At 52.5% G+C, this 24,750-nt stretch overlaps 6 protein-coding genes across 6 annotated transcripts; 3 read left to right on the forward strand and 3 right to left on the reverse strand.

Moving 5' to 3' along the window:
* Positions 1-2,081: 2,081 nt before the first annotated feature.
* LOC34620996 lies at positions 2,082-4,846 on the forward strand. The gene is made up of 6 exons (XM_026337159.1): positions 2,082-2,939; positions 3,065-3,205; positions 3,500-3,812; positions 4,049-4,265; positions 4,380-4,479; positions 4,604-4,846. Exons 1-6 carry the CDS (start codon positions 2,082-2,084, stop codon positions 4,844-4,846), a joined length of 1,872 nt encoding a protein of 623 aa, XP_026192944.1.
* Positions 4,847-5,495: 649 nt separating this feature from the next.
* LOC34620997 lies at positions 5,496-6,788 on the reverse strand. Its single transcript, XM_026337160.1, has 2 exons — positions 5,760-6,788; positions 5,496-5,633 (listed from the first exon to the last, which is right to left on the reverse strand). The coding sequence occupies exons 1-2, from the start codon at positions 6,786-6,788 to the stop codon at positions 5,496-5,498; spliced, it is 1,167 nt and encodes a 388-aa protein (XP_026192945.1).
* Positions 6,789-7,490: 702 nt separating this feature from the next.
* On the forward strand, positions 7,491-8,870 carry LOC113147248 (putative uncharacterized protein DDB_G0271606). The gene is made up of 2 exons (XM_026337161.1): positions 7,491-7,508; positions 7,773-8,870. Exons 1-2 carry the CDS (start codon positions 7,491-7,493, stop codon positions 8,868-8,870), a joined length of 1,116 nt encoding a protein of 371 aa, XP_026192946.1.
* A 2,422-nt stretch (positions 8,871-11,292) lies between these two features.
* LOC34620999 lies at positions 11,293-16,539 on the forward strand. The gene is made up of 14 exons (XM_026337162.1): positions 11,293-11,400; positions 11,669-11,923; positions 12,164-12,222; positions 12,584-12,777; positions 13,251-13,490; positions 13,721-13,850; positions 14,206-14,353; positions 14,560-14,670; positions 14,917-15,121; positions 15,296-15,456; positions 15,639-15,712; positions 15,977-16,033; positions 16,206-16,289; positions 16,458-16,539. Exons 1-14 carry the CDS (start codon positions 11,293-11,295, stop codon positions 16,537-16,539), a joined length of 1,908 nt encoding a protein of 635 aa, XP_026192947.1.
* Positions 16,540-17,823: 1,284 nt separating this feature from the next.
* LOC113147247 lies at positions 17,824-18,518 on the reverse strand. The gene is made up of 2 exons (XM_026337156.1): positions 18,282-18,518; positions 17,824-18,087 (listed from the first exon to the last, which is right to left on the reverse strand). The coding sequence occupies exons 1-2, from the start codon at positions 18,516-18,518 to the stop codon at positions 17,824-17,826; spliced, it is 501 nt and encodes a 166-aa protein (XP_026192941.1).
* A 193-nt stretch (positions 18,519-18,711) lies between these two features.
* On the reverse strand, positions 18,712-21,106 carry LOC34621000. The gene is made up of 5 exons (XM_026337163.1): positions 20,934-21,106; positions 20,747-20,772; positions 19,909-20,248; positions 19,188-19,681; positions 18,712-18,905 (listed from the first exon to the last, which is right to left on the reverse strand). Exons 1-5 carry the CDS (start codon positions 21,104-21,106, stop codon positions 18,712-18,714), a joined length of 1,227 nt encoding a protein of 408 aa, XP_026192948.1.
* Positions 21,107-24,750: the final 3,644 nt, after the last annotated feature.

Raw genomic sequence — 24,750 nt, forward strand, 5'->3', positions numbered from 1 at the left:
CAAGTATCAGTTGATCACTTTGCTGAGCCGTGACAGCTGGAGCAAAGGGAAAATGGGCTTGCAATCCAGACTCTAAATTTCGGTAGTCTAACAATAACAATCACAGCCAGGGCAAGATAAATCATTTAAAGAAAAAAAAGCGTTGTAATGAGTGCGTTTAGGATAATTCCACGACTTCAGCTGCTGACAATTTCTACACGAAATTCCTTCGCAGCGTGGTGCATGAGGACTCACGGTTTAGCTCAAAACGTGCTTTGGCAGTTTGGCAAGCTTTTATATGATATTTGCCTCCTCTTGCTGTTCCTCAGCTGAGACGCTCATTGAATTTCCAAGGAGGGATCACTTGCAGAGCCAGTAAGACGGGTTGCGAGATCAGAACCGTTTTCTCGTACGGCACTGCTGAGCCGCCAGCACAATGAATAAGCCTCAACTTGCTCAAGCCCTGGCTATGCCTTTTTCACATAGGTGTAATGAGCACTGTTGAGCATACCAGGATGTGCTTTTCCCTAGCTCATCCCAAGACACTACCCTCCTGAGCCAGCAGCTGTGGACGCATGCGAGCCCTCTATTAGGCCGCCCATTTAATAGCTAGTATGAACCCACGCACATAGATCCAACAGACTTCAGCGACCATGCTAATGAGACCCAGTTCTAATGTGAAAGGGCATATCTGCGCTACCGCCTTGTCGATCCTTGCGTGCTGCCACCTGGCAGTAAACCTGAGTCTTAGGAACTCTTCTACCGAGTGAACAGCCAGATTGTACTTCTGCGCCGTCTTCTCGTGTAAAATGTCCAGTTCACATCCAGCGTCAAGTATCGCCCGCATTTCTTGACCCTTAAGGGAACATACCAGCGCAAAATTGACCCGTGGTGGGACCCAACTTGCCCGATCCTTTGTAGGCTTTCTTCTCTGAGCCGCGGCATGCGTCGGGAAAATTCGGTTTTCCTGATGTGCCTTCTTTGCTTGCCAAGCAGCCGGCATTTTCTGAGTCCGTTTCGACTTTTAATGCTCTTTGGCGTTGTGCATCCTCGTGTAGTTCTAAACTATTTGATATTCTCTGTGATAGCAGGAGCTAACGCGCTGTTGAGGGCAATACCATCCAAAAATTGTAGGAACAGCTGACATCGCAGTGCATACTCTGCATACGGATGAGGGGGTAACAGCCGCATCGAATTGTGTGGCACTATCAGCTGTACTGCTCTATGCAACGTCTCTGTAAGGAGACACTTTGGTCCAGACTCAATACAAACCCCAAGGAAGTCATTGAGTGTTTCTCAAACACAACCTTTTTTTTTCTCATGCCCATGAACTTCAGAATTCTGACGCCAAGAAAGAGGGACAGCTAGGGTGAGCGTTGCTGCACCTTCTACGCTTTCCAAACACTCTTAGCTAGGTCCAGATGGCATCTAACTCACATGTGCATAACACGGGCTTCAAATAATACTCTACGGTAATTTAGCGATACGATGAACCAATTCGATTCGTCAATTCGTGACTAATTTAGCAGTAAATGTAACTGGCGTAGGGAATCACGGTGGAGTGCAGCTCAGCCAGTCACTACACACGGCTTGGATTTGCATTGAGCTAGTTTGCAACAAGTAACAAATGAGAACGATAATCGCATATTCTTGAATTCCACCAACTTAAAGTTTGAACACAGCTAAGGTAGCATAGAGTATCAAAGGGTTGCTTATTTGGTACGACATCACTCTGAAACCACTCAGGTAGCATGTAGCTGCAGAGTCATCTGCTCTATCTTCCAGTTTATTGGGAAAATAAGCATTAGATTTTGAGCTTAATACAGACAGTAAAACACGATGTATGCACTTGAGCCAAAATGTAGCATATGCAAGGAGGCAAACCCCACAATATCCCTTTCACGGGACCCCAGGTAAGCAACGGGGAAGGGGGGGATCTGGCTTCCCACAGTAGTAGGACTTGATCGAAATATAGAAATAAGTGTACTTTTGCTGAAAGTATTGTTGATGTTTCTCGTCGCTAAAAGGTATGAAGGCATTACTTCACGCGACTCCCTTGCTTGGATCCGTTGCGTACTTGCAAGGCACTCAGGAAGGCAGATATGGTGAAGGCGGCGAATGCATTAGTGCTTGCCTTAATTCTGAAGTTTCATGCGTCATGTATTGGATTAGCGAATGCAGATGTCGTAGGGGTAGGCCCCAATGAGGTGGCATTTTTGCACCAGGCCCATGAGTATCCCTCCCACCCTCAAGAAGGCGCGCCTCTATGGACAGCTAAAGTGGGTGTCGCACACGCAGGCAGGGGAGATTCCCCTCTTGTAGGCGTGAATAGATCTTCTCCAGCTGTACAGACGCCTCCCGAGGACCTCATGGCTTCTCTAGAGTCCCACTCACCTCCCGAGGGAGCTTCCTCCCTTCCTGAGAGCTCTTTTGCGCGTCCGTCAGACTGCGCGAAAGGGGAGTGCCACCCGTTGGCAGCAGCCAAGAGCGTCTCCCAAACAACACTGGGAGAGCTTCGGGGCATCTGGCCGCATATTCTGCTCGTTGCCGTTGATATCGATGGTACTGTGATCCTTGGGAAGCTGCCGCAGGAGATTTCCAGGGATTCTTTCGACCCCCACAATGTGCTTTTTTCCGCGACGTTCCCGCCTCCCCCCGGCACTGCCATTCCTCCTTGTGGAGACAGCACGGAGGCCCTCTTGAAGGCCAGCCGCACTCTGGGCCGTGAAGGAGACCCTGAAGGCTTCGCAGCAGCAGAAAAAGCCGCACTAAAGGCGTATTCAGAGGGCTACAAGGCTGTTCTGTCCAGTTATCCCTCGCTGGCAGCAGGCCTCCCACTGCAGGAAGCGGAGATGCATCAGTTGCTGGATGAACTGGATGCCTATGAACGACGGATGGCCTCAACTGAGAATACGAGAAAGATCCTCAAAGGACTCCACTTTAGTAAGCAAGAACAGAGAGCGAAGGGTAGATACGGCTAGCAACGAATATAGGCTCACATCATCGGTCGCATGCGTAACGGAAAGCTTCTTCGAGCGATGGGAAGACTTTTGTCCAGACACGCAACACGCGCCGGACCGTACAGCTCGCCGATCTCCCACTTCCGCTAGACTTTCAGGGAGCCTCCCAAACGCTTTTGGCTGCGTCTGTGTTCTTAGGAGACATTGACAGATTTGCAAACTCTGCAGAAAGTCTCTTGCAGGTCCACAGGCCTGCGGCCCCAGAAGTACGCAGGCATTTTCATGGCTGCTCGGCAACCCCCTCCCTCTCCCCCTTTTCTCCCCCGCCCCTGCCACTTTCTCTTCTTCTTCTTCTTCCTTTTTTTCCCGGGCAGACTGCTTTCTTGTTTATGGTTTCACGTTCCTAACCCGTCCGTGCGCCCTTCTTTCCTTGGGCATCGTATTCGTGTCTTTTTTTCCTTCTGTGTCTGTCCCTTGCACCTCCATTCGTCTCGTGCAGACTCCCTCTCCCCTTTCTCTGCCTGCCTGTCCTTGCGTTGCTGGTCCAGACTATACTACAGCTGATGGCAAAGGGCATTCCCGTGGCATTCATTTCGTTGGCTTGGAGCCGCCGCCTCGTCTTTCAAGCGCTCAGGCGGATCCTCAGGAACGCTCTGCGCAAAGCCGCACCAGCAACGGCCATCTCAGCTCCCTTCAACTACGTGGCCTTTGCAGACGCTACGGACCTGCTGGCGCAGCAGAGCGTTCCCAAGGATTTGGCTGCGTCTACAATGGCCATGCTGGCAGCGGAGGGAGACGACCTTCTCCCAGATATGCCTCTGCTGGCTGTGGATGCAAATGAACTTCAATTTGATGCAGACGGCGTGTCCACGGGTGCGCGTAGGATTATTTAGAGCTCTAGATCTACGGTTGAGGGCATGTGGCCTATGGCTTGAGTAGGGAAGCGGGATCCATAGTGTATGCCCACACTGCGTGCCTGCTGCAAATTCCCCATTCTCACGGGACGGCCCGGCTGCGAAAATGGGGGAAGGCGAGGAAGGAAGTAAGGCGTACGCTTGTGTGCAGCACGTCTGGTGCATGCGGTTTGGTGGGTGGTGCTCTCTGCGCAGGAGAGCTGATTCAGCGAGTTGTCGCCTTTTCTGATAAGCGCCGGGCCCTCCTAGAGCGACGGGCATGGGCGTTCATTACTAGGAAGGAGCTGCAACAGCGACGGAGTGCTCATCACAGAACTGCCCCTGCTGATGGCGATGGGGAGACAGGATCCGCTAATGTGCCCCTAAACCCCAAGGAGGCAACTCCGCAGCTGACTGTCTTCATCGGCGACTCGTGAGAGCGGCCATCACCAGCCACTGCGCTTCCCTTCCTGAGAATTTCTGTTGCTGCTGGTATCTTGCTATCGACCCTGCTGCTGCCTCTACATGCGTCTCGTATGGAATGCAGGGACGGCGATATGGCAGGCTTCTTATCTGCAGACATACCGATCTCCCTCGGCGTGCTCTCCATTAAGGTGTGGATTGTTGCCCTTGTTGCCCTCCGTTGCGTGAACGAGCGAGCTGCTTTTTGGGGCGGATTAGGGGGGAGGTTGGTTCAGTCTGGTGTCGTCTTGCTGGGGGTGTCGCTGCTGATTTGCTCAGGCGGACAGTGTGCAGTTCTTGCCGCTCAAGCAGCTGCTGAGATGCTTGGAAAAAGGGGGCCACCCTGAGGCTCCATCTGAGGCGCCCGTAGGAGTTCCCTCTAGTACGACATTGCACCTTTTGGGGGAGTGTGCGGCTCTCAAGACCGAGAAGGCGGGAAGGAGTGGCAAACCGAAGGTGATTTTTGAAGCGGAAAGCTGGCAGGAGATTTACGCTTTGTTCTTTGGGAAATGGCCCTCGGAGGAGTCCCTTATTGAATCTCCTCCGAGCTAACGTGAACTCGTTCCCATACGGGACTCCCTAAACGCTTACCACCCAAAAGGTGGGATTTATATTTCTCAAGTTGCGTTCATCGTGGAACGCCCGAGAGGAGCCTTTCTCCTCCTAAGGCCCCCGCGCCCCCCTTCCTCCCCTCGAGAGGCTTTGTGTGTGGGGGGGGCTGTGCCGTGTAATTTCTAGGGCTTGCCGGTGTCCTACAGGAAATTTTATAAGTACTCTGTGTAAAAGTTGAACGCGAACGTCCTAGTCCTTATAGGGGATCTTTGTAGGCTGCGGGCGAGGAGTTTCTGCCATGCCGCCAAATCCTCTGAAGTGTCATGGGAGCCTGCTCTGCTCTAGATGCGTGAGGTGAACGGCGGTTCTAGAGGCCACGATGCGAATAAATCGTGGGTTGGGAGGAATCGTGTATGTTGAACGCCAAGCTCTACTACGCCCCAATCCCAGTCGGGCGTTTTTTTGTGAACTTCCAAAAATATCAACGATTGCAGTGTTCGGCCCACGTGAAACCTCTTGACACCCGAACCAACTGGTGAGTCCCATTTTACACCACTCAGGAAGGCCCTTGATCCACGCTCTACAAGCGCTGGCCGTTGGAATTTCCATAACTGCGCAACAGCGCAGGACCCTGCGGTGCGACTTAGACTCAGAGGGGGCGCTCAACGCTAGTCCTCGCCACGTAGGGTGCCTCGGACGAGCCCTGCATGCGGCCAGGAGGACACCCTGAGATGGCTGGTGAACGGCCTCGAGGAATCTGGCTTCTTAGCATATTCGCATAGAAACTCTAAAAGTAAAACACACATACACACACATACACACATATACACAAACGCAGGACTCCATGCCCTACATTTTGGAGGAACAGACTGTTGTTCATCATGGCCAAGGCCCGAGTTGTCAAGAAGTCTGCAATCCTAGGGTCCCGTGCTGAACCACCTATTTCACGAAAAGGGCTTACGAGTGCAAAAACGAAGAACTGGTCTTCTGTGAGGTCTGGGGGCTTGCCATCGGGGGCCCCCCGCGTGCGACTGGGGTGCATGACCCTAGGCCCTCCTGCAGCGAGGAGGCGCTGAGGAACCCCCAGGACTGTATCTAGCGGTCCTGTGAAGTAAAAGTCCAGCATCTGAGAAAAGAGAGCCCTCTCCATTTCTGCTGTTGATTTGGCAGCAGGAGTGGGGCTGGCAGCGCCTGCCGGAGCGGCGGGAACCTGCCTGGCTGCGTGCAGAAAAATCGGGGAACGCGATAAGCGTGTTAGAAGAGACCCCAAGGGCTTGCGGCTAGCGCGGCATACGGGAGTCTCTTCTCTCCTCCGCGGCTCTTCTCGCCTCTCTCGACTCCCCGAAAATATCTGCTGCAATTCCTGGCGCAGCTCGGGTGCAGACAGCGGAAGCCAAGCTTCGCGCGAATTCTGCCAGCGCGAGCCACCCCTCCGGCAGCTAAGCTTGGAGGCCTCGCTCGATGCGCATGGGGAAGTTGCTGCACCGCAGAGGTTGCCTGTACCGGGAGAGAGCCTGGAAGAGCCTTCGGAGGGTGGACTCCTTACGGTCTGGATGCGCTTGGAATCTCGCTGGAAACCCTCAAGAAGCCTCGATGCGATGACAGCGCGTTTGGCCTCCTCGTTATCAACGGCTCCTTTCAGCGGCGTTGCTGCGGCTGACTGCGATGCCGTGTCGAGTGTAGCGACACCAGGAGGGACCGGGCGCTGCTGGGGAGGCTCTTGTTGCGCTGCATCGCCAGCAGCTGACCCAGAGTCTTTTTGGACGTTCCATGGATTCAGAGACTTCCAAATACTGAGTTTCCTCCGCTGGTTAATGTTGTAGCAAGGCCGGGTGCCCCCCGTTGCCGCAGAGGAGCAAGCAATAGCGGCATCAATGCTCCCGCCTGATCGAACTTCAAGTCCAGGCTTTAAAATTCCTGTAAAAAGAGCCTTCGCCGCCATGGGGGCCTCGATTTCCACGAATCGGGAGCGCAGTGAGGGGGGGAAAACGCGGGACGGCAGTGCCCGAGGAAGCCTGGGCCCCCCTTCAGCCCCCGAGCAATGAAGCACTCAAATGACGTATAACGTGCTAAAAACTGAAAGCACTCAGGGGAAAAAGAAAAATAATTGCATGCAGGCCATTTCGGGGCTGTTCTCGGGGGCCCTTCGGGATTCCAGGAAGGCCCACCACGCCTGAGAGCGGGGGGCCCTCCTTCCCGCCTGCCCTTCTCTGGCAGGATGCGGGTCCCTTTCCTGGAGAATGCGACAATTGCATGGGAAATAACGTGCCAGTAATTGCGTTAGTTTGCGGGTTTCATCGTGCTTAAGACTCCGGGAGGCAGAAAAACGTGAGGAGACACAGGCCACCATTGGAAGAGCAACGGCCTCTTGAGAGGCCCCAGTAGGAAGGAGGGAAGGCTTCTGGAGTTCCCTCCCCTTTCTGCTGTCGCTGTCTCTCAGAGTCTGCTTGAATTTCGGTCAGGCGGCCTGCTGAGAAGGGGCAGGCCTTTCGCCTCTTTGATTTTCTAGGGTGCTGCGGCAAGCGCGCATTTTTGCGCCTTGCAGAGGGGTTGCCGCAGTCACCGCCACACACACGCGCTTACGGAAGCTGTGCCTGCCTGCTGCCGCTGTTGCTCTGCTCTGGAGGCTGCCTGAGCTGCTGCAATGCCGCAAGCTGTTCACGCATGCGCGGGGGGAGGGCCGCGGCGGATACGCTGTGGCCGTAGAGCCGTAGCCTTGGGGTGTATCCTTGCAGTCTTCAGTCTTGCTGAGGTGGGGGCCCTTCAGAGGCCTCTTCTCACGCAGGCGGCCGCCCATCTCGGGGGCCCCCTGAGGGCTCCTCCCCCCCGGGGGCCCCCGGGGGGGAGGCAGCTGAGGCAGGAGCCCCCATCGAGGCAACTTCTGCCTTCCGGCAAACGCACGTTCGCCTTTGCTGGACCCTTAGAGTCTCTCACCTCTCGGCTTCGACGCAAAAAGAAGGAGAAGGATGATGCCGCAAAGGACTGCGATGGCGACAAAGACAACTGTGGGAAAGGCAGTGACACAGCCAACGCGACGGACAGCAACAAGGCCGCTGCCAGCAGCAGCATCGGCCCTAGCAACGGCAGGGATAGATCCAAGGAGGGTCTGGCAGCGGCCGTGGGTGCTGCCCTCCTTGTTGCTTCCGAGCAGCTGGACGCCCTGAGACGGCAGCTGCACGCCTGGCAGTTGGAGCAGCAGCAGCAGCTGCAGCAATCGCATGCCGAGGCACTTCCCGAGGAGCTCCCCACGCAGCAGCTGCCGGTGACAGAGCTGAGTGCGAACGCTGTTTCTGCTGCAGCCAAGAAGAGGCTGCGGGATGTCGCTGGAAAGCCCCCAGAAATAGCGGAGGACCAGCTTGCGCATGCCGAGGCCGGAGTGGAGGCCTTTGTGGATCGTGAGGTCGAAGGGATGTTTCAGCAGCAGATGCAGCATCAGATCTTGCTGCTGCTACAAGCGTTTTTTTCCCGCGGCTCTGCTGCAGACACTACGGGTGCTGCTGCCGCTTCTTCCGAGGAAGGCCGTGGCACCTCCGCAGCAACGCCTGAGCACCGCCTGGAAGCAGCAGCAGTCGCAGTGACGCAGCAGTTCAATGCCCTGGTGCAGCAGTGTGTACCGTCTCCTCAGGTGAGAGAGCGATGGCGATGCAGCGCCCTGCAGCAACTGCTGCAGCAGCAGTTGCTGCAGCAGGCCCAGCGGATGCAACAGCAGCGGAGTGAGCAGCAGCAGCAAGCAGAGACGCTCTTGCGCGTTGTGCAACAGCAACATGGTTTGGTGCAGCAGCTGCAGCAGCAGCTGCAGCAAGAGCACCAGCCTCGGCCTTTTTCCTTAGGGGCGGCCTACAGGGTCCCAGACAGCAACTTGCAACTCTCAGCAGCAATGCGGCAGGGCAGGCTGCAGGTTAACGTCACGTGCGTGCCTGATGATGCTCCCGCCGCGGCATCAGGCGTCCTAGGTCAGCATGGTTTTGTGAAGGGCATCGAGGGTTTGGGGAACCTGGGTATCAGTTGCTCCTTCTCCGTGTGAGTGCGCCTAGCTATTTAACGGAGTTGCGACTGAACGAGCGTCCAAATTCGCCGAAAAAAGCTTTCAGCGCCGCTGCCGTTTGCCCCGCTGCTGGTTAGGAGGGGAGCTCTCCTTCACAGGGTCAAAATATAGAGGAGTTGGCGCGGTTGTTCGCTTGCCGGCCTTGAGAGCGCATTCCTCCCGCACTGAGCCACGCAGCCTAAATATCCATGCAACTTCCTCCGAGCACTCGTGGTGTGGTTTAGAGGGTTTCGGGGGATGGGGGAGCACAAGGGGGAGGAAGAAAAGCATTCTCTTGCCCCTGTAAACGCCCTTAACGCAGTTCCGAAGGAGGCCCCCCTAGCGCGCTTACTCAGAGGTAGAGGACTGGTAGTTGAGACTGCGCTGCGCAAAGGGTTTTGGGGGCCGGAGGAGCGGTAGATACCTCTACAAAAAAGGTGTTTCTTAGAGATGCAAGCCTGTGGCAGCCGCCGAAGGGTAGGAGGCGAGACCCCAAGAACGGGAGGCCACCAAAGATTAGAGTAGGTCGTAGACGGGGCAACCTGAGTTTGTGGTGAGACTTGGAGCATTCTAAAGCCGATTTGCCAATTTCTGTTCTTTCTGCAGTCTGTGCTAGCACCCTATTTGCAGAACAGACTAACGCGATACGTAGAAGGACCGGCCTGGGGCTTAGCCCGTGTTCAAGACCCCGTCGTCTTCAGCAGGGAAGATTTGCTGAAGGCGTGGAGTTCAGTGGCCGTTGGCGCTGATTGCATTGTCTTGGCGATCCAAGCGTTTGCTCTCAACACGAATGGTAGCCCAAGACCCTTTCTCGAGAGCGTAGGCTGCCCCGATCTCAGCATGCGTAATCACCAAATCATGAGCGGGAACCCGCTGTAGAAGCCCCTCTTCCCACGCATTGCAAGCCCCACTCCTACGCCTAGAAAACTTGTTGCAAATTTGGAATGAAGGCTGATATTGAGGCTCAAGCATCAACATTAAATACGTTGAAGTTACGTGTCGTGCCCCTCGCAGTGCGTGGTTGTTGCTGCCCCGGCGCATTCTTCCATGAGAAACGAGCCGTGGGAATGGTAGGGGCTTTGTTCAAGGTACGCTAAGAAAAAGAATAATGGAAGCTAAAAAGGCAGGGCGCAGAAACTGTTGCCTTCAATTTCTTGTAAACGGGATGTGCACATTCCTCGCTGAAGTTGTTCAAGTAGAAGTCTGAGATGTGGATAAAATACAAACGCAACAAGTTAAAGTACAGGGCTTAAACTCAACTAGCTACATTACTTCAGCTGTTTGGGGAATGAAGTCCACGTTTCCCTGGTCTGTATCAGCATTGCTTAGTGTACAAATTGGTCTGGTCTGCTTTTCCGAGAAGGTTTCTTGGCATAGAAAAGCCCAACAGAGCTCTAAATGGTACCATTCCCGTCTTCTTTGCGTGGAATCATATGCAGAGTTCTATTTGATCATAGAAATTTAATGGTTGGCGTATTTTCCGTGATGTTTGGGTCACTGATTTTGTTGCAGGCTACTCGGAGACAGTCCTGTTACGCACACTGCCTTCTGCCGAGGGCACACCCATAGCATGCAGCTACGCGTTCAATAAGCACCCGAATTAACACATAAATGTTAGGAACAGGAGAGAAATGATAAAGCGAGCCGAAAGAATCCACTTCTATGGATGATTGTCTCCTGTTTTTGCCGAAGCGTGTCTCCATTGCAGAGTAGATGCCTTGGCACACAGGAATTAACTGCAAAACATGCCCACCGAGTTCTGTCAAGTCTATAAGGTACTCGCAATTTAGATTAATTTGATTGAAATAATAAATGTAAGGATTAAGGGTCAGTGAAGACCAACGAAGCGAGAGAAGTGTGTCTACTCTGGTCAGGCACCAAGAAGTGACTGTCTGCATACACTCTACGCATCGTAGCGGCGAGTGTAAGAGGTCCATTCGTCTACACTCCAAGTACATACTTCTCTAAAGCATTTCCTATTCATTTATTATTGAAGCCCAAATCACACGGTCGTCCCTTTCTCCCGCGCTCCACCCTTACAGGCGCGGAAACAGCCTTTCTCCCAGGTGCCACCTTCAGGTCACGCCGCCAACCCTTGCCATGCCCGAAGCAGAATACACTTGAGTTTTACTGATAATAAGAGTAAGCTGTGGGATCTTTGTACTGGAAAGAGCTGGAAACAACGATGTATCATACACCGGCGAGCCAAAGCGCAGTAGTTGAAGCAGCAGCAGCATATCCCCGCTGCAGCCTCTGTCGATCAAACAAAATCCAGCTCTTTACTGTGCCTTTGCGGTCGCACGGTTTTTGCAGATTCCTTTCTTGAAAGTGTAGCGGCGGCAGCTTCCCTACTTGCTCCCACCCTCTACTTCTCTTGTGAAATCCTACGCCACTCCCATTTAGCGCCCCTCGAGGCTGCACTATGGCCTTCCAGAGGATGGGAACGGCGGCTACAGAAACTGAGGAGATGCATCTGAGCCGCCCCATCTTCGATTTTCTTGACCATCCCACAATTCTTCGATTCAGAAATGTGAGTTTCCGCTGGCAGTGAGAAACAGGGTGTAGAACACCTGGTGCCTCGCAAACCGAACTTTCCAGGCGGTCTTCTTCAATATCACTTAGCGAACCTGCTGACATCTTGTTTTAAACCTAAGATAACGGCGTCTTGAACAGAGTTTCTACTCTGTGTAGGCCTCTAGGGTCGTACGTACGGAACCCGCTATTGGATAGCCGTCGAGGCGCCTCAACGCATTCTCTATCAGAAATTCCGCTGTTGTTTGTTTTGAAAATCTGTTCAGGACTACCAGCGTCACCGACTGGGGTATGCGAAGGGGGCGAAAGGAGAAGTTGGCGCCGCACTGCGTGAAGTCGAGGAGAAACAGCGGGAGCACCAGGGAGCTCATACGGCCCCGCTACCTGAGGGGATCACAGAAGATGAGGCAGAGTCTCTTTTGTCTCCCTTTGTTTCCTTCGGGGCAGACTCACCTTTCGCCAGAGAAGAACAACGCTTAGCAAAGATCGCCAAATGGCGTATGGAATACCAGAACTTTAGGGTGTGCATACGAGCACCCCTATACTCCCAAGCCTTTGAACCTTCCAGGGAGATCTGCACTGTGCATCTGTCTTGATCGCATAGCTGTCACTGCCAACATTCCCAGCTGTCGTAGTCTATGCTTTTGATTCTGCTGCCAGAGCCACTGGTGCCGTCCATAGTGCCTGTGTTGCTGTTCAAGCTGCTGTTAATGCTCTAGTTGATTGCTGCTTCTGCTGCCGCTAGTGCTGGCTGCGTGCAGAGCGGTGAGGCGAGAGGTGCTGCAGGATCTCTTGAGGAGCTTGCTAAAGGTCTCAGTCTGTAAGTATCACAGGGCATGGCGCTGCAGTTTTTGACGCAGTCTGGGGCAGCATCTGCCACATAAGCAGCTACAATGTCAGCCATGCACCCTACTGTGGAGCGTGAAATATATTTGCCCTATGATGCCTCCAGCAGGCAGGCAGCTGTTCGCCTCGAGGACACCTGGCGTATACGGATCTAGGGGAATCGAACCAGTGTGCAGTGGTCGTAGTTTAGATGCACCGGATGTTAAAACTTCCCCTCAGCGAGCTCTTTGTGAGCGTCTCTTTCCGCACAACGCGTATCCCAGAATTCCTTATGTCGGTCTCCTCTTCATCTTCTTTTGTTGCTCGGCGTTCGTGTTTGTGTGTCTGTGTGTCAGTCGTGCGTTGAAGCTTCTACCGGTGGTCCAGCTCGCTGAGGTTCTCAAGAAAGACAAGGAACCAGCGACACCTGAGCAGACGCTTCCGTCTCCTCATTTACACTTTGGTGCCGGCAAGCTTTCGTTTGGTCTTGTGCTCGAAGCGATGATTAGAAGTGGCGTTAGCGACCTTATTATTGCGCAGAGGCAGTCAGGTATGCCACGGGGCACACCCTCTTCTCGTGCGTGTTGCTTTATACCTCTCTATGTATTTGACTTTCCCACACTCATGTTCTGCGCTGCCTCTCGTTGCCAGTAGACCGCCTTGCGGTACATTAGAGCTGCATGATGCCACCTATTCTATATTGTATAGGCAGCGGTTTCAGCTGTTTCTTTTTCCATTGCCGAGTCGTTTTGCTTTCCTGCCTCCCACTGCGTACGTCTCCACCTCCTTTGGGGCCATGTTGTCGGTTTCATGTCGACTGGAATGTGCCTTTTTGAGTTGTGCGCCCTCTCGGACATAGGACACAATTACGGTGGTCCCGTATTCTACATTTAATTTTAGAGCCGCATCTGTGTGATACAGCTTCTTCAGGTGCGCTTTTCAGGTGTATATACACTCTCTCGGCTATGCGAAATTCTTCGCTCGTGCGCCGTTTTGGGGATGTCCTTGTGCTTCGTGCCTCAGGTGACTTCTCTCCTTTGGTGTCTGAGCACCGACCTGCGTCGGTTCCCATATTGGTCAACGGCCGCCGCGTGTGCGACTTTCGGGTGTATCGGACCGCTCAGGAGGTTCAGAAACTCATTGAAGCAATAAAGGAGAAAGCCAAAGGGTCTGATGACTCAGCAGAGCACGCCAGAGAACGTAGGCCATCGCGAAGAGGGAAGGCTGTGCCTGTAGTTGGGCAGAGTGGCATGCAGGTTTCCAGTATTTGAGCTATGCAATGGAGGCGAGCCGGCCATGCGGATGGTTCTATTCTCTTGCTGCTACTCTGGCTGCTCATGTTGGGGGTCTCGCAAGGCCCAAGTAGGGGCTCAGGGAAGCGGGCGGCGGCGATCTTTGCTGTGATACGCCGGTGCACGTTGCTTCGATTCAAGTTCTCGCCTCCAAGTCTTTGTGGTGTTTCTTGTCTTGTGTGCTGATTGGTTTCTGATAAGGCCACTTGGTGCTGACAAATGACTCGTCACTTCTCTTGCAACTAGCGTCTCTCTCCAAGAGCATGAGCTGCTCGTTGGGCCCCGCTGTCAGGACGGCGCTGGTTCCCCTCCTATCTCAGCTAGGAGACAAGTTAGCCACGAGCGCCCTGCAGGGAGGCTATATGGGGAATTCGCTTGGCAGAATCGTGGCCGCTGTGGCACGCACATTGCCGTCAGAGTCCTCTACGCATGAAGCAGCTTGATCCGCTCCTCAAACGATTTGGCGTGGGGTCTAGTTAGGGCTGAAGCTGCAAGGGTGGCTGGGGAGTCTTTTCTTCGGCACGACGGCCGCAGCGAATTCTGCCGTTTGCGTGCTCGGAAAAGCCTCTGGAGTGTTTCAGTCAGGCGCATTCTGGCGGTAACATTCGAAGGTCTGCCTGTGGCTAGGGGTCAAATTGATATCTAGGAGCTCTAAAGATCTGAGAATCAGGCTGTTTTCTTTTCAGGCCGAAGCCTCAGCAAGTCTTGCTGTATGCCTGTGAGAATGATCATGGGGCTGTCGAGAAGCTGCGGGAGGAGCTTAACACAAAGGTTCGCGTTCTGCCTTGCATGGTGGACAGGATATGCGCCTCTAGGCACGTCTGTGCAGACAAGGTCAGTCTTTGTCGGCCTACATGCCCCGAAGCCTCGCGGCAAGCAAGCGCTTTTAAAGCGAGGTCGTGGCTCTTTCTCTAGGGCTTACCGAATGATCTAAAGGCGGCACACACATCTAATCGAGACTTGTAGAGAGGGACTTCTGCTTGGCAGGAGTTAGAAGGTCTGCAATGGACCAAAGAGTTTGCAATGGTGTTGCATGTCAGATAGAAGTGGAAGCTGAGCCCTATGAAGGGGAAATTGTGGTGCTGGATCGGCCAGAGAACTCACCTCCACCTCCCTTTGGGGGTCCTAACGTGCATGCGCCGAAGCTCAAGGTAGGTAAAGCGCTCGCATGTGACAAATGAGCGCTCATGATTTTCCTTGCTCACCGCCAGATGCCTCGTCATCCCTTAATCTTTTGCTGTGTGAGGGGAACGCGCTTTCGGATGAGACAAGGGGCAGTATCGTGCAGTCAGTTGGCGAAGCACGAAGCCGCACGCTGCTTGTGGAAGAAGGGAACCGCGTGGGGCCTCCCTAGACCTTAGAGTTTTGCGAGGATTTGAATGGATGGGTGTTTGCAGGCTGCAGCGCACTATTTGTGTCAACGGAAGATAGGGTTGGTAAATGGGATGCATACCACTCTGGCCTTCCTGACGGCGTGCAGTAAAACGCAAGAGTTGCTTTTGGCAGTCAAGCAGGCATCCAAGCCTCGCACAGCAGGGGGAAGGGGCACATCTGGAGCTCAGGCAAGATGCACACGAGGGTCTTTTACTGCTGTCTCCGCTCGTATATCTCCGCTTTCCTCCATCTCTTTTTATCCTCCAGGCCAAAAAGAGATGAGGGAACAGTGTGGAAAATGCGTGAGGCATGCAGCGTGAGCAGTGGCGAAGACACAGGCTCAACGCACCGTCCCATTTGTTGCCTACGAAGACTTGAAGCTGCTTGTGCGTCTACAGAAAGGAACGGAGACGCCTGCCTCGGATCCTCTCCTGACGGCCTTGCGGCAAGTGCCTCTGCTGAAAGAAGGTGAAATGGTCGACAAGCAGAAGGATATCATGTGGGCCTGGTTAGCTGCTCGCTGCCTCCATGTTCTGTGGGAGCACGACAAGGAAGTCATCAAGGTCCGTTTAGGGTGCAAGAAAGCAAAGCCCACGGGTCCCTACATACGCTGAGTCGTCTTTTGGCTGCGTTCTGGAGAGGGGCGCAAATGGAGGGGGAGGGGGAGGGAGAGGCCTATTCCAGGGGAGGCGGTTACTTGGCAGCATCGCCCTGAGGTGTATCCTTGGGTATTGCGTTCCTTCAGAGGACTCACAACATTCAGACGGACGAGGAGGTGGTAGAGATGCTACTAACCTACGGAAAGAAAACACTTTCTCGGTCAGCGGCAGCGGGGGGCTGGATAAAGAGGCAGCACACAATACACAAGCACCTAAAATGCAGACACGCAACGAGCCAGCACCACAGAGAGAGAGATAGGCACAAGCATGCATGCAGCATCAGGCCTTGAGGGGAAAAGGAAGGGCACATGGTGTTTGAGACGAGCGCCCTTTTGTCTTTTCTTACCAGCTCGATGGCACAATGCCAGCAGCCCTGCTGAGGACCTCGCAGTCAGCCTCATCTCCTTTTTTGTAATTTCTGCAGGTTTTCCACAGTAGAAGACACGGCTGGACGCGTCTTAGGGGGCGGAGTAGTTAATAGGTGAGCTTGTAGGGTGCTCCCACCAATTTTCGCTTCGCTATTTTCTATGGGTCTTTGATTTTGATTGCTTCTCTCTCTGTGTGTATCAGACTATGACAGTTGCGTCTTCCATTTTTCATGATGCTTCAATGGACGCCTTTTGGGAGCTCGGTTCGGCGGTTGGCTGTTGCAGGTTTCACACGCGTCTCCTGACAATCTACCACTTCCTTGAGCAGCATATTTTCGGATCGGTGCCTCTCGCTTCCAATCTTCTCAAGTAATTAAAAGGGGGGCATGTAACAGGGGAAGCTTACGCACATTATGGAGGCGCTGCCTCCGATTCATAAACGTATTTTACAGGAACTACGAAATTAGAGAAGGTTCCGTCACCCACCGGCACCTCCACAGTACTCTTCGCAGCCTTGTGACCTGTTTGCTGGTGTAGGCACGCAAACCTCAGCGCCTTTCAGATGATTGACGAGGTTCGGCGGCTCGTTGAGGAAGCACGTATTTTCGTGGAGAAGTAAAGGCAGAGCTGCTCACAAGTGGTGTTGCTCCTCCCGCAGCTGCCTGTGGAGCAGCCAGCTGCAGGAGGAGCAACACCACCAGGTAGGCCTGTCTGCCGACGTGTGGCAGGCTACATAGCAGGGCTCTAGCTTTGCCTTTATCGCGGAGTGTATTGACACTAGGGAAGTTCTGTTCCTCAGAGGAGCACCTTGCAGAACCAAAATACGTTTACGCAAGCAGAGACTTTATGCGGGCACCTGAGTCTAACAAACCTAGTCGAGCATTCGGCCCGCCACGACCTCGCATAGGGGTGGGGGTAATGGTTCTGTACCTTTTATTGAGCTATAAAATCGAGCCTTGTGCACTGGCTGTCGGGTGTCTGAGCGGTCCTTTCTTCAGCGGCCAGCACAAACGTCTTGTAGCTTCCTTCCTTGCGACTAACACCGGCGCAATTGCTAGCGGGACAAGGAAATGAACCATGGGTTATCTATCGTATGCTGAATGCACCGAGCCACACAATACTCACTAGTAGAGGGGGCTCTCTGGCCTGCTGAATGGCAAGTAGTCTGCCCTGCCGCTCTAGGCCGGAGGCAGCAGGCCCACCACCATAAGTAATTCCCCCGCATACACGCGTGGAATCTTAAGAATGCACCAAAAGCAATACAGTATTGTAACACAAAATCAACTATCCTACACGTTTCTGCACGGAAAATCCTTTGCTAACCACGGTCCTAGCATCCTCTCCGGAGCAAATCTTCCCTACGCAGCAAATTATGCAAAAGTGGAGCACCAAGAAGCCGCCCTTTTGCATCAAGGGCGCTTTCCATAGTATCAGCAAAAGGGCGGTGCGCGCAAAGCTATATAAGATGGAGAACAGGGAGAGCTTGTCCCCAAAGCTGAAGGCTTGATACGCCGTGCATCACATGCATACACCAAGCTCCAGAGGCTATCTACAAGCAACTCTATACGCTGGTTGCCTGTGAAAAGGCCTAAGAAGTACTCTAGAAGTGCGCATGCAGCCTGTTAGAAATGAGAATTAAACATGAGATGCCCTTTCATCCCACCTTGAGAAAAAATACAATGTTGATACAGCAACTTATTTGGTGAGGACCAGGAGCTTTCGGGTATTTGCATGCAGCCCACCGCAGTAATGCATTACTTGCAATCACAGCATGGATGACCCAGAAGGTGGATGGACCTAGAAACGTAAACAGTGCCCCAAAATGCGATATTATGACACCGTGCACACTCAAAGCTCTGCTCTAGGCAGGCCAGCTGGGGATTAGTTGCGTTTTCGATTTCCCTTATTCCCCCCAGATAAACTCAATGAGGCTAGCAACCATGACATGGTCGCTGCTTAAGTTGTATATCTGGACCCCCTGGCGAATGGAGGAGAAGACTTTGGGGAGCCCTTCCTCTACATTCCCGGTGACCAAAATTCTTTCTACCTTTTGAGTACTGTAGCTTGGCATACGCACTGCGGCTCGATCCAAGTACCCGGCGCCTCGAGGCGAAGAGACGACCTTGGGATGAAGACACCTTTTCAGAACTGAGAACGGGGAATAGCCCTATGGAACGAATAAGAATGACACCAAGCGCAGATACAACTTTGGGAAAACCTTTTGAAGTCAGTCCCTCGAGCGCAACAAAAGAGGTAGGAACGAAGGCTTCGGTTGTTTTCAGAAGAGGGGCAGCTCATAGTACTACAGAGATGAAGGGAACCGACTGACTGCGCGGTTCACTAAGAGAAATGATGGCTTGCCTGTTGTGGCTTTTGCTTGATTCGACACCCCTGTTTCCACTTGTAAGTAAATCCCGCGCGGTAGCAAGTGCTGATGATGGAAAAGCCTTGTCCCGTGAGTGCCGCGGGGAGGCTTTTGGGCTCACCCTGTTCCGCAACATGCCTCCCCAGTCTATCTGCATACCAGAGGAGATGCTGGTAGTCCTCGTCGATTTCTTCGAGAGGCTCCGACAAGGCATCAATGAAGAGTGAAGTCATTCTAAGATTTTCGGCTGCACCACAAGAGTCCTCAACACGCAACTACACATGATGCACCCTGTGCGCCAGAAACAAAACAGAGTGCAACGCTAAAGGACAGCCGCGCGCATACACGAACACCTGCTTGCTATGCTGCCCAAACTGTGGGTAAGGCACTTCTAGACCAAAGCAACTGCACCTAAAGGCCCAGGGGCTAATATGGAAAGGGAGGGTCCACAGATGAAGACTGAGGTGTACGCATTCTAGTGGGGAAGTCGCTTTTCTGTAGGCCAGGAAAGTTTGTCGGATTGGCATGAACCAGTGTGTACAGGCTCTTCATGGCCCCGGTGTGAAAGTGCTCGTTCCAGTCCGCTCCAAAAACAACTCCCAGGGAAAACGAATCAAGGCCTGCAATAAGCAAGAATACAAATGGCAAGGACCCGCTCCGGCATCAGCCTTAGAAATAAAGTTTCACGTGCCAACTCCAGAGGGACCGTCAATAGCCGTGCTAGAGTACGGTCGATCCTACAAGAGGACAAACCAGATTCGTCACCTTAAGAAAGATGCAGTGAACAACTAGACTACAGACAATTCATATGGTGCGAAACTGGATTACAGAGGAGCAAATAGAAAGAATGCACGGTCAGGAAGCCCTCGAATATCCCGGGCATAGTAAAGGGAAGGAAATACCTTTCTCGGCCTCTCCGCAGCTGCTGACAAGAACAGGAATTAAGCTTTCGAACTGAGCAGCGTCCCATCCCTTGAGATGAGCCCCGAGCACAGCGAGTTGGCCCATGTTGGGAATGTTGAAGACGGTACCAACGAAGCCCTTTTCCCTATAGCGAATCGCCTGCTTCGTTTCACAAACTCCGTTGGGCTGAAACGGTTTTCGGAATACGGATATAATTGTCTGGGTGTTGGGCCTAAAAAGGGTCCTTGGTTGCGTCCCTATGAGGTTATTCAAGTACATGATTGAAGGCGTTCCCCAATCTGCAGTTGTGCTTATTGCGTTTAGCACGTATTGTATGTTTTCCAAAAACCGTGCCTCACTCCGAGGACGGAGCTTTTTGTTTTCTTGGAGCAAAACAGCTATTGCATCTACCTCATCTACAGCGAATCCTATTCCAGGCTTAAGAAAGGCAAAAAGTATTTGCAAGGCGTTGGGAACAACTAGCAAGGCGTTCCTGCAGACAGAAAAGCACAGGGAACGCAAGGCCGACAACAAAGTGACAGAAAACGGGCTTCAATAAGAGGCAACTGGTCACACATGAGGGCAGAGTGATGCATAGACTGATTGGTGTAGAAATAACGGCGGGAGAATCACAGCACCCGGGCGGTGCGTCAGGCTCACAAACAGAGTGAGAGTTGCTCAGCATATCCTTTGTTCGCTGTTGTCTGTATGTGCTCTTACCACTGAATGTATGCAAGACGGAGTCTCGAGTGTGATTCTTTTATCATAGCATCTCTGATCTTGTTCATAGTACGCTCGTGATCAATGACAAACAGTTGATACTCCTTGAGGCTCTCTTCCAGGGAACCAAGTCGTGGGGAATGGTGAAGATGGAGGCGTTGTACAGCTTCTTCTGGATTGTAGATTCTAGCCATTGGACGGTTGCCGCAGCTCTCCATGTGTATATCCTCAAAATGCTCAGGCTCATCGCTTTCTTGATCCATCAAAGCTGCTAAGATATCCTCTTTCGAGGGACGCGAATCGAGGAACTTTTCCACTAACAAAATAGCAGCAAAAAAGCCTCCAAAATAGATATGCGGCAACTCATTACGTATACATTTCTAGATACGAGCACAAAAGGACGCAGTGCTATGCCTTGCTATGTTGCTAGGTAGGTAGCTAAGGACGCGTGAATCACCTGATTGGCTACAATCTACCAGTGCGCGGCCTTTTTTTTGAACCTGAGCGTATTCAAAAAGTAGGCATATGTTGCTGACCATAGACCATCGCATGGCAATGGGGTACTGTGGAGGTGAGCTGGAGGCTTGGGAAAGGGGACGATGGAGAAGTTCCCTTTCCTTTAGGTTGAGGGGGCAGTACTCTGTCTGGGCGTCCATTGGCTAGGAGCCATGCAGTCGGTACTCACTCCTACATAATCAAGTCAAAACAAGGCTTTAAAAACCGGGGCAATACATTTAACGCAAAGAGTACATCTGCCTATTCAGCATGTGTTTGACTCCCACAGAAAAGTGAGTATACGAGAAAAAAAAGGGAGAAGAGAGGGAAATATGAACCATACCAATTTGGCCCTCCTCTTTTTCCAACCTGCAATAAAAATTTGAAAATGCACAGGGATCGACGTTTCTGTTTTCATATGACGTCTAGAGGCCACTGCAAACGACTGTACAGAGGGCAGGGCAAATCAGATTTCACTAGAAGGGATGGAGGAACAGTGTTGCTACGATGGCAATGAGTGGCCTGTTTACCACTCAGGCATGGATCGGCTTTTCCTCAACGCCTCCTGCCGAGCGCCTACACCGGGACCAAGGACACTGTCACTGCTGCGGCTACGCCTGAAACCAAATCTCCTTTTGATCCTTTCAGATTGTACTGTGGCCAGCGCGGCAGCCAACACCAGGGATAATGTTGCCAAACGCATGCTATACATCTCAAGTCTGGGGAAGAGGCAGACTTGAGGTATCTTTCGGGAAGAAAACAAAACGAACGAAAACTAAATTTGAGGAGACGTACCCGGCTGCGGTTTCGGACACTTATGCACAAATGGGGACAACTGTATGCTGTTTTATTAATATATCGAAACGAAAAAAAAATACAAAAAAGAAACAATATAAAAACAATATTGACTGAAGACAACAGCCTCAAGCGGCGAAATACTCGTCCTGAGGCCACTTGACCACCAGAACAGATCTGCTTGCAGATCAAGCCATCAAGCAGCTTGTCCTCCTTTTTGATGTTTTTATACCTTTTCAAACATGCTTTAGTTACTTTGGATAAGGTATTCTCATACTTTATCCAGGCTTTATCGACTCTCTGGACTGAGTTTCAAGGGCGCTTCCGGAGCAGGATTACGTCTCGTCCGCCCCTCCATGTATCCTTTAGACCGCTTCTCACGCTGCTCTGTAGAGCGTCTTGAACGTTGTCTAATCAAGCCCTCCTATCCTTGTATGCACTTATTCAAGTGTTGTTGGCATGCCTACACCATCTTTTGCTACCGCTCTACGCCAGCCCTTGCAAGTATCGATGTTGCAACTGGTTTCTTATAGGGAGGTCCCACTCTGAAAGCCACGACGGCCTCCTTTTCTTGACGCATGCTCATCCGCATCCAGAAAGACCAAATTAGAGTGCATTCATGAACAGTATTAGAGGCGTAAATGTATGGGGAGAAGGATACGCAGAAATACAGCGCCTAACACAAGGAGGAAAACAGTCTAAACACGAACACTGAGTTACCTTCCCCTACTTCCGCATTGGGCAGCACCACCCTCTATGCTAATTTATGTACTTTGTGAAATTTTGAAAGGCAGAGCAGGAGCACTACATTTCCTCAAATTTTTGGAATAATATTGCTCAGCAGCCCACAAGAGAGAAGATCAAATATTTATACTACACTAAACGCTATAGTATGAACCATAGAGAGACCCCTGGAGCAGTGCCGTATTCATGCATCCTTCGGGAAGAAAGATAGAGCACTTACCATTCCAGTCAGCTGTGGTTCCCAAGCAGTTAAGGGACATACATTAATTCCAATCAGTTGTGGGTACTTTTCAATTTCCTTTTAGACTGCGTACAGTTTTGCTCATGAGGGGCTCGTGCCGCTGTGCTGCATCCGCACTAGGCTTACTGTGCATCACGCCATGGACCTAAAGTCGGAGGAGTGCGTCACTGCAAAACACTTTGCTTAAGGTCTCCGGGGGGAGACACTTGATAACAGACTTGATGCAGCCTCGATAATCAGATTGTGAGAAGTATTTCTCTACAAGAGCTCCGGACTTTCTTTCCCACAACTCTCAGGGTTCCGGCATGCAGGGGGAGACAGCTCGAAGTCGTGTTGCTATACTCCTGATTCACAGCTGTTTTCACGCATCATCTAGGACACATGCGCACAGCATTGGTATTATGTTGCAGTGAATGAGATGTACGAACAGTCTAACCAATCAGTCAGTTCCTGTTTATTTTTATCAGAAGATAACTAGTGTGGCAGAAAGCAGAGGTTTACGTAGCATATCCCGCCACACTAGCTACGTTGCGTTACACTGCTTGCATTTGACTACAAATCAGTAGAGAAATGGCCGATCGGTTTATCAGGTCTAGGACCAGATAAATCGATTGGTCATTTCTCTTTGCCCAGTACGGAATGCACGCTTGTGTGCGTACAACATGTACAACTAGCTGGGCATGCGCACAGTGCGTAAAGGGGTAGCTAGGAACGTGCACCCTAGCTCTCTCTTCCCATTCATTCAGGTGGAGATTTTTTAGGTGCCCGGGCAGCACCAGAAACCGTGTAATGTTTAGTAAAGCTTGCATCGAGTCTGAAGTCATATACCTGCCTGCGTAGGTTTGAGATGGGGCGTTGTAGCCCGTCACTACTGTGTAGTAGAAGGTGCCGAGGTGTGTCACTTAGCCTGGAGAGGATCGTGGCCGGCAGTTGGAATGCGTTGAGGATATGGGCGTCGCGACACTCTCAGTAAGCCTACCGGCTGAGGAGGGGTGGTTCTAAGGGCCCAGATGCACGCAGCTCAGAAATAAAGGCGAGCTCAAGGTTCGCGCTGTGTGGAGAGAGCCAAAGTACTCTGCGGCAGCAATGATGACAGCAGGAATGGCAGCAGTTATGGTCCTTGTGGTAAGGTCTCCCCCAATAAAGTGGGGTCCTCCTTGGCCCGACGTGGCTGGTGTACGCCACCACATCACGAAATCGTCTAAGGCGTTCAGCTCAATCCCAAACAAACACGTCTCTCCGCCTGACAGGCTTAAAGAAAGTCCCCTAAGAACCACTCAACGGTGGAGCAATGCTCATTCAGCGTTTTTTCCACGAAGACCCCCGGCAGAGGTATCCTGAGGGAGGAGCTGAACAGGCGGGAAAAGCCACTGACTTGGGGACGGTTCGGAGGCATAACAGGCCTGTAAAGGTGACGCGAGCCTCAAAGGGGGGCTTATTCTCCCTGGAAAAAGCGTTTGGTAACGGCAACGTGCGGGGGGCCGTAAAGGGCAAGGGGATCCTTCGCTTACACAAGGCCCCATGCAGTAGCAGGGGCTAGAGGCGCGTCCTCCTGGGTTTAGCCCTTTCCATCTTTTCCAAAGAGGTGCCCTTGCGATGAGCTCCACCCGAGGCAATGAGGGATGCCCGAATAAAGTCCACCGCTGCCTGGTGCGTCTCGCGCTGCATGTCTGGAGTCCCGTCTTCCTGGGAAGGCACCCCGGAAGCAGGGGGGGCACCCTTACCCAGTTGCCGTTGCAGCACCCTAAGAAGACTCCGATTTGTGCTGTCTGCATAGGCGAGCACGTACAAAGAGACACGGGTTGCTAATGGTGCGCAGGCAGACGCGGAGGGGTATGAAGCAGGCGCAAGAAGATCAGGAGGAAGAAAACAACGTGACAGACACAGAAAGCTCCATAGAGAAGGACCACACATTAAGAAGCATGCATGTACAAGGCGGCAGCGTTAGAGAAGCCACCAAAGAAAGGAGGTCCTTACGGAACAGCCCGTAGGAGAGAACTACCACGCAGACCGGAGCTGTTCCTTACCTCTCCAGAAGTGTTTCTTTTCTTTCGCATTGGCCTTCTGTGCTTCGACAACCGTCGCTTCAACATGACTAGACACCGCCTGGGCAGGCTCTTTGAACGCCCTCGCACTGTCGGGGCCTTCCGGGGCATCAACAAGCTCCTGAAAATCCCTAATATCAGGGATAGTCAGGCGCCCCTTCAGCAGGGGGGCCTTCGGTCTCTTGTCTACCGAACCCTTCCTCTTTGGAGCCTTAAATTTTGCCTTAGGAATCAGGGAGGGGGGGCCCTGCTCGCGGAGACCTTTCTTCGAAACTTTTCCCAGCTTGCTTCCCACGGGAAGCTCGCAACGCTTGACGGCCTTCGCAGCATGAAGTCCACCCCTAGATGTCCTCCAGATGTTCCCCTTAACGGGGGGGCCTTGATCTCCCGCCGCCTTAGCCATGGTACATGCAAAGATTCGACTTAACATGCAAAGGGGCCCCCGGGGGCCCCCAGATACAAACGGGGACGGGCTCGAGAGGGAAACGCGCAGTAGGAGGAATAGTCGCGCAGCGATAATAA

The sequence above is a fragment of the Cyclospora cayetanensis genome, unplaced genomic scaffold (genome assembly GCF_002999335.1).
Source record: "Cyclospora cayetanensis isolate NF1_C8 unplaced genomic scaffold, CcayRef3 CcayRef3_contig_169, whole genome shotgun sequence".
NCBI classification, from domain to species: domain Eukaryota; phylum Apicomplexa; class Conoidasida; order Eucoccidiorida; family Eimeriidae; genus Cyclospora; species Cyclospora cayetanensis.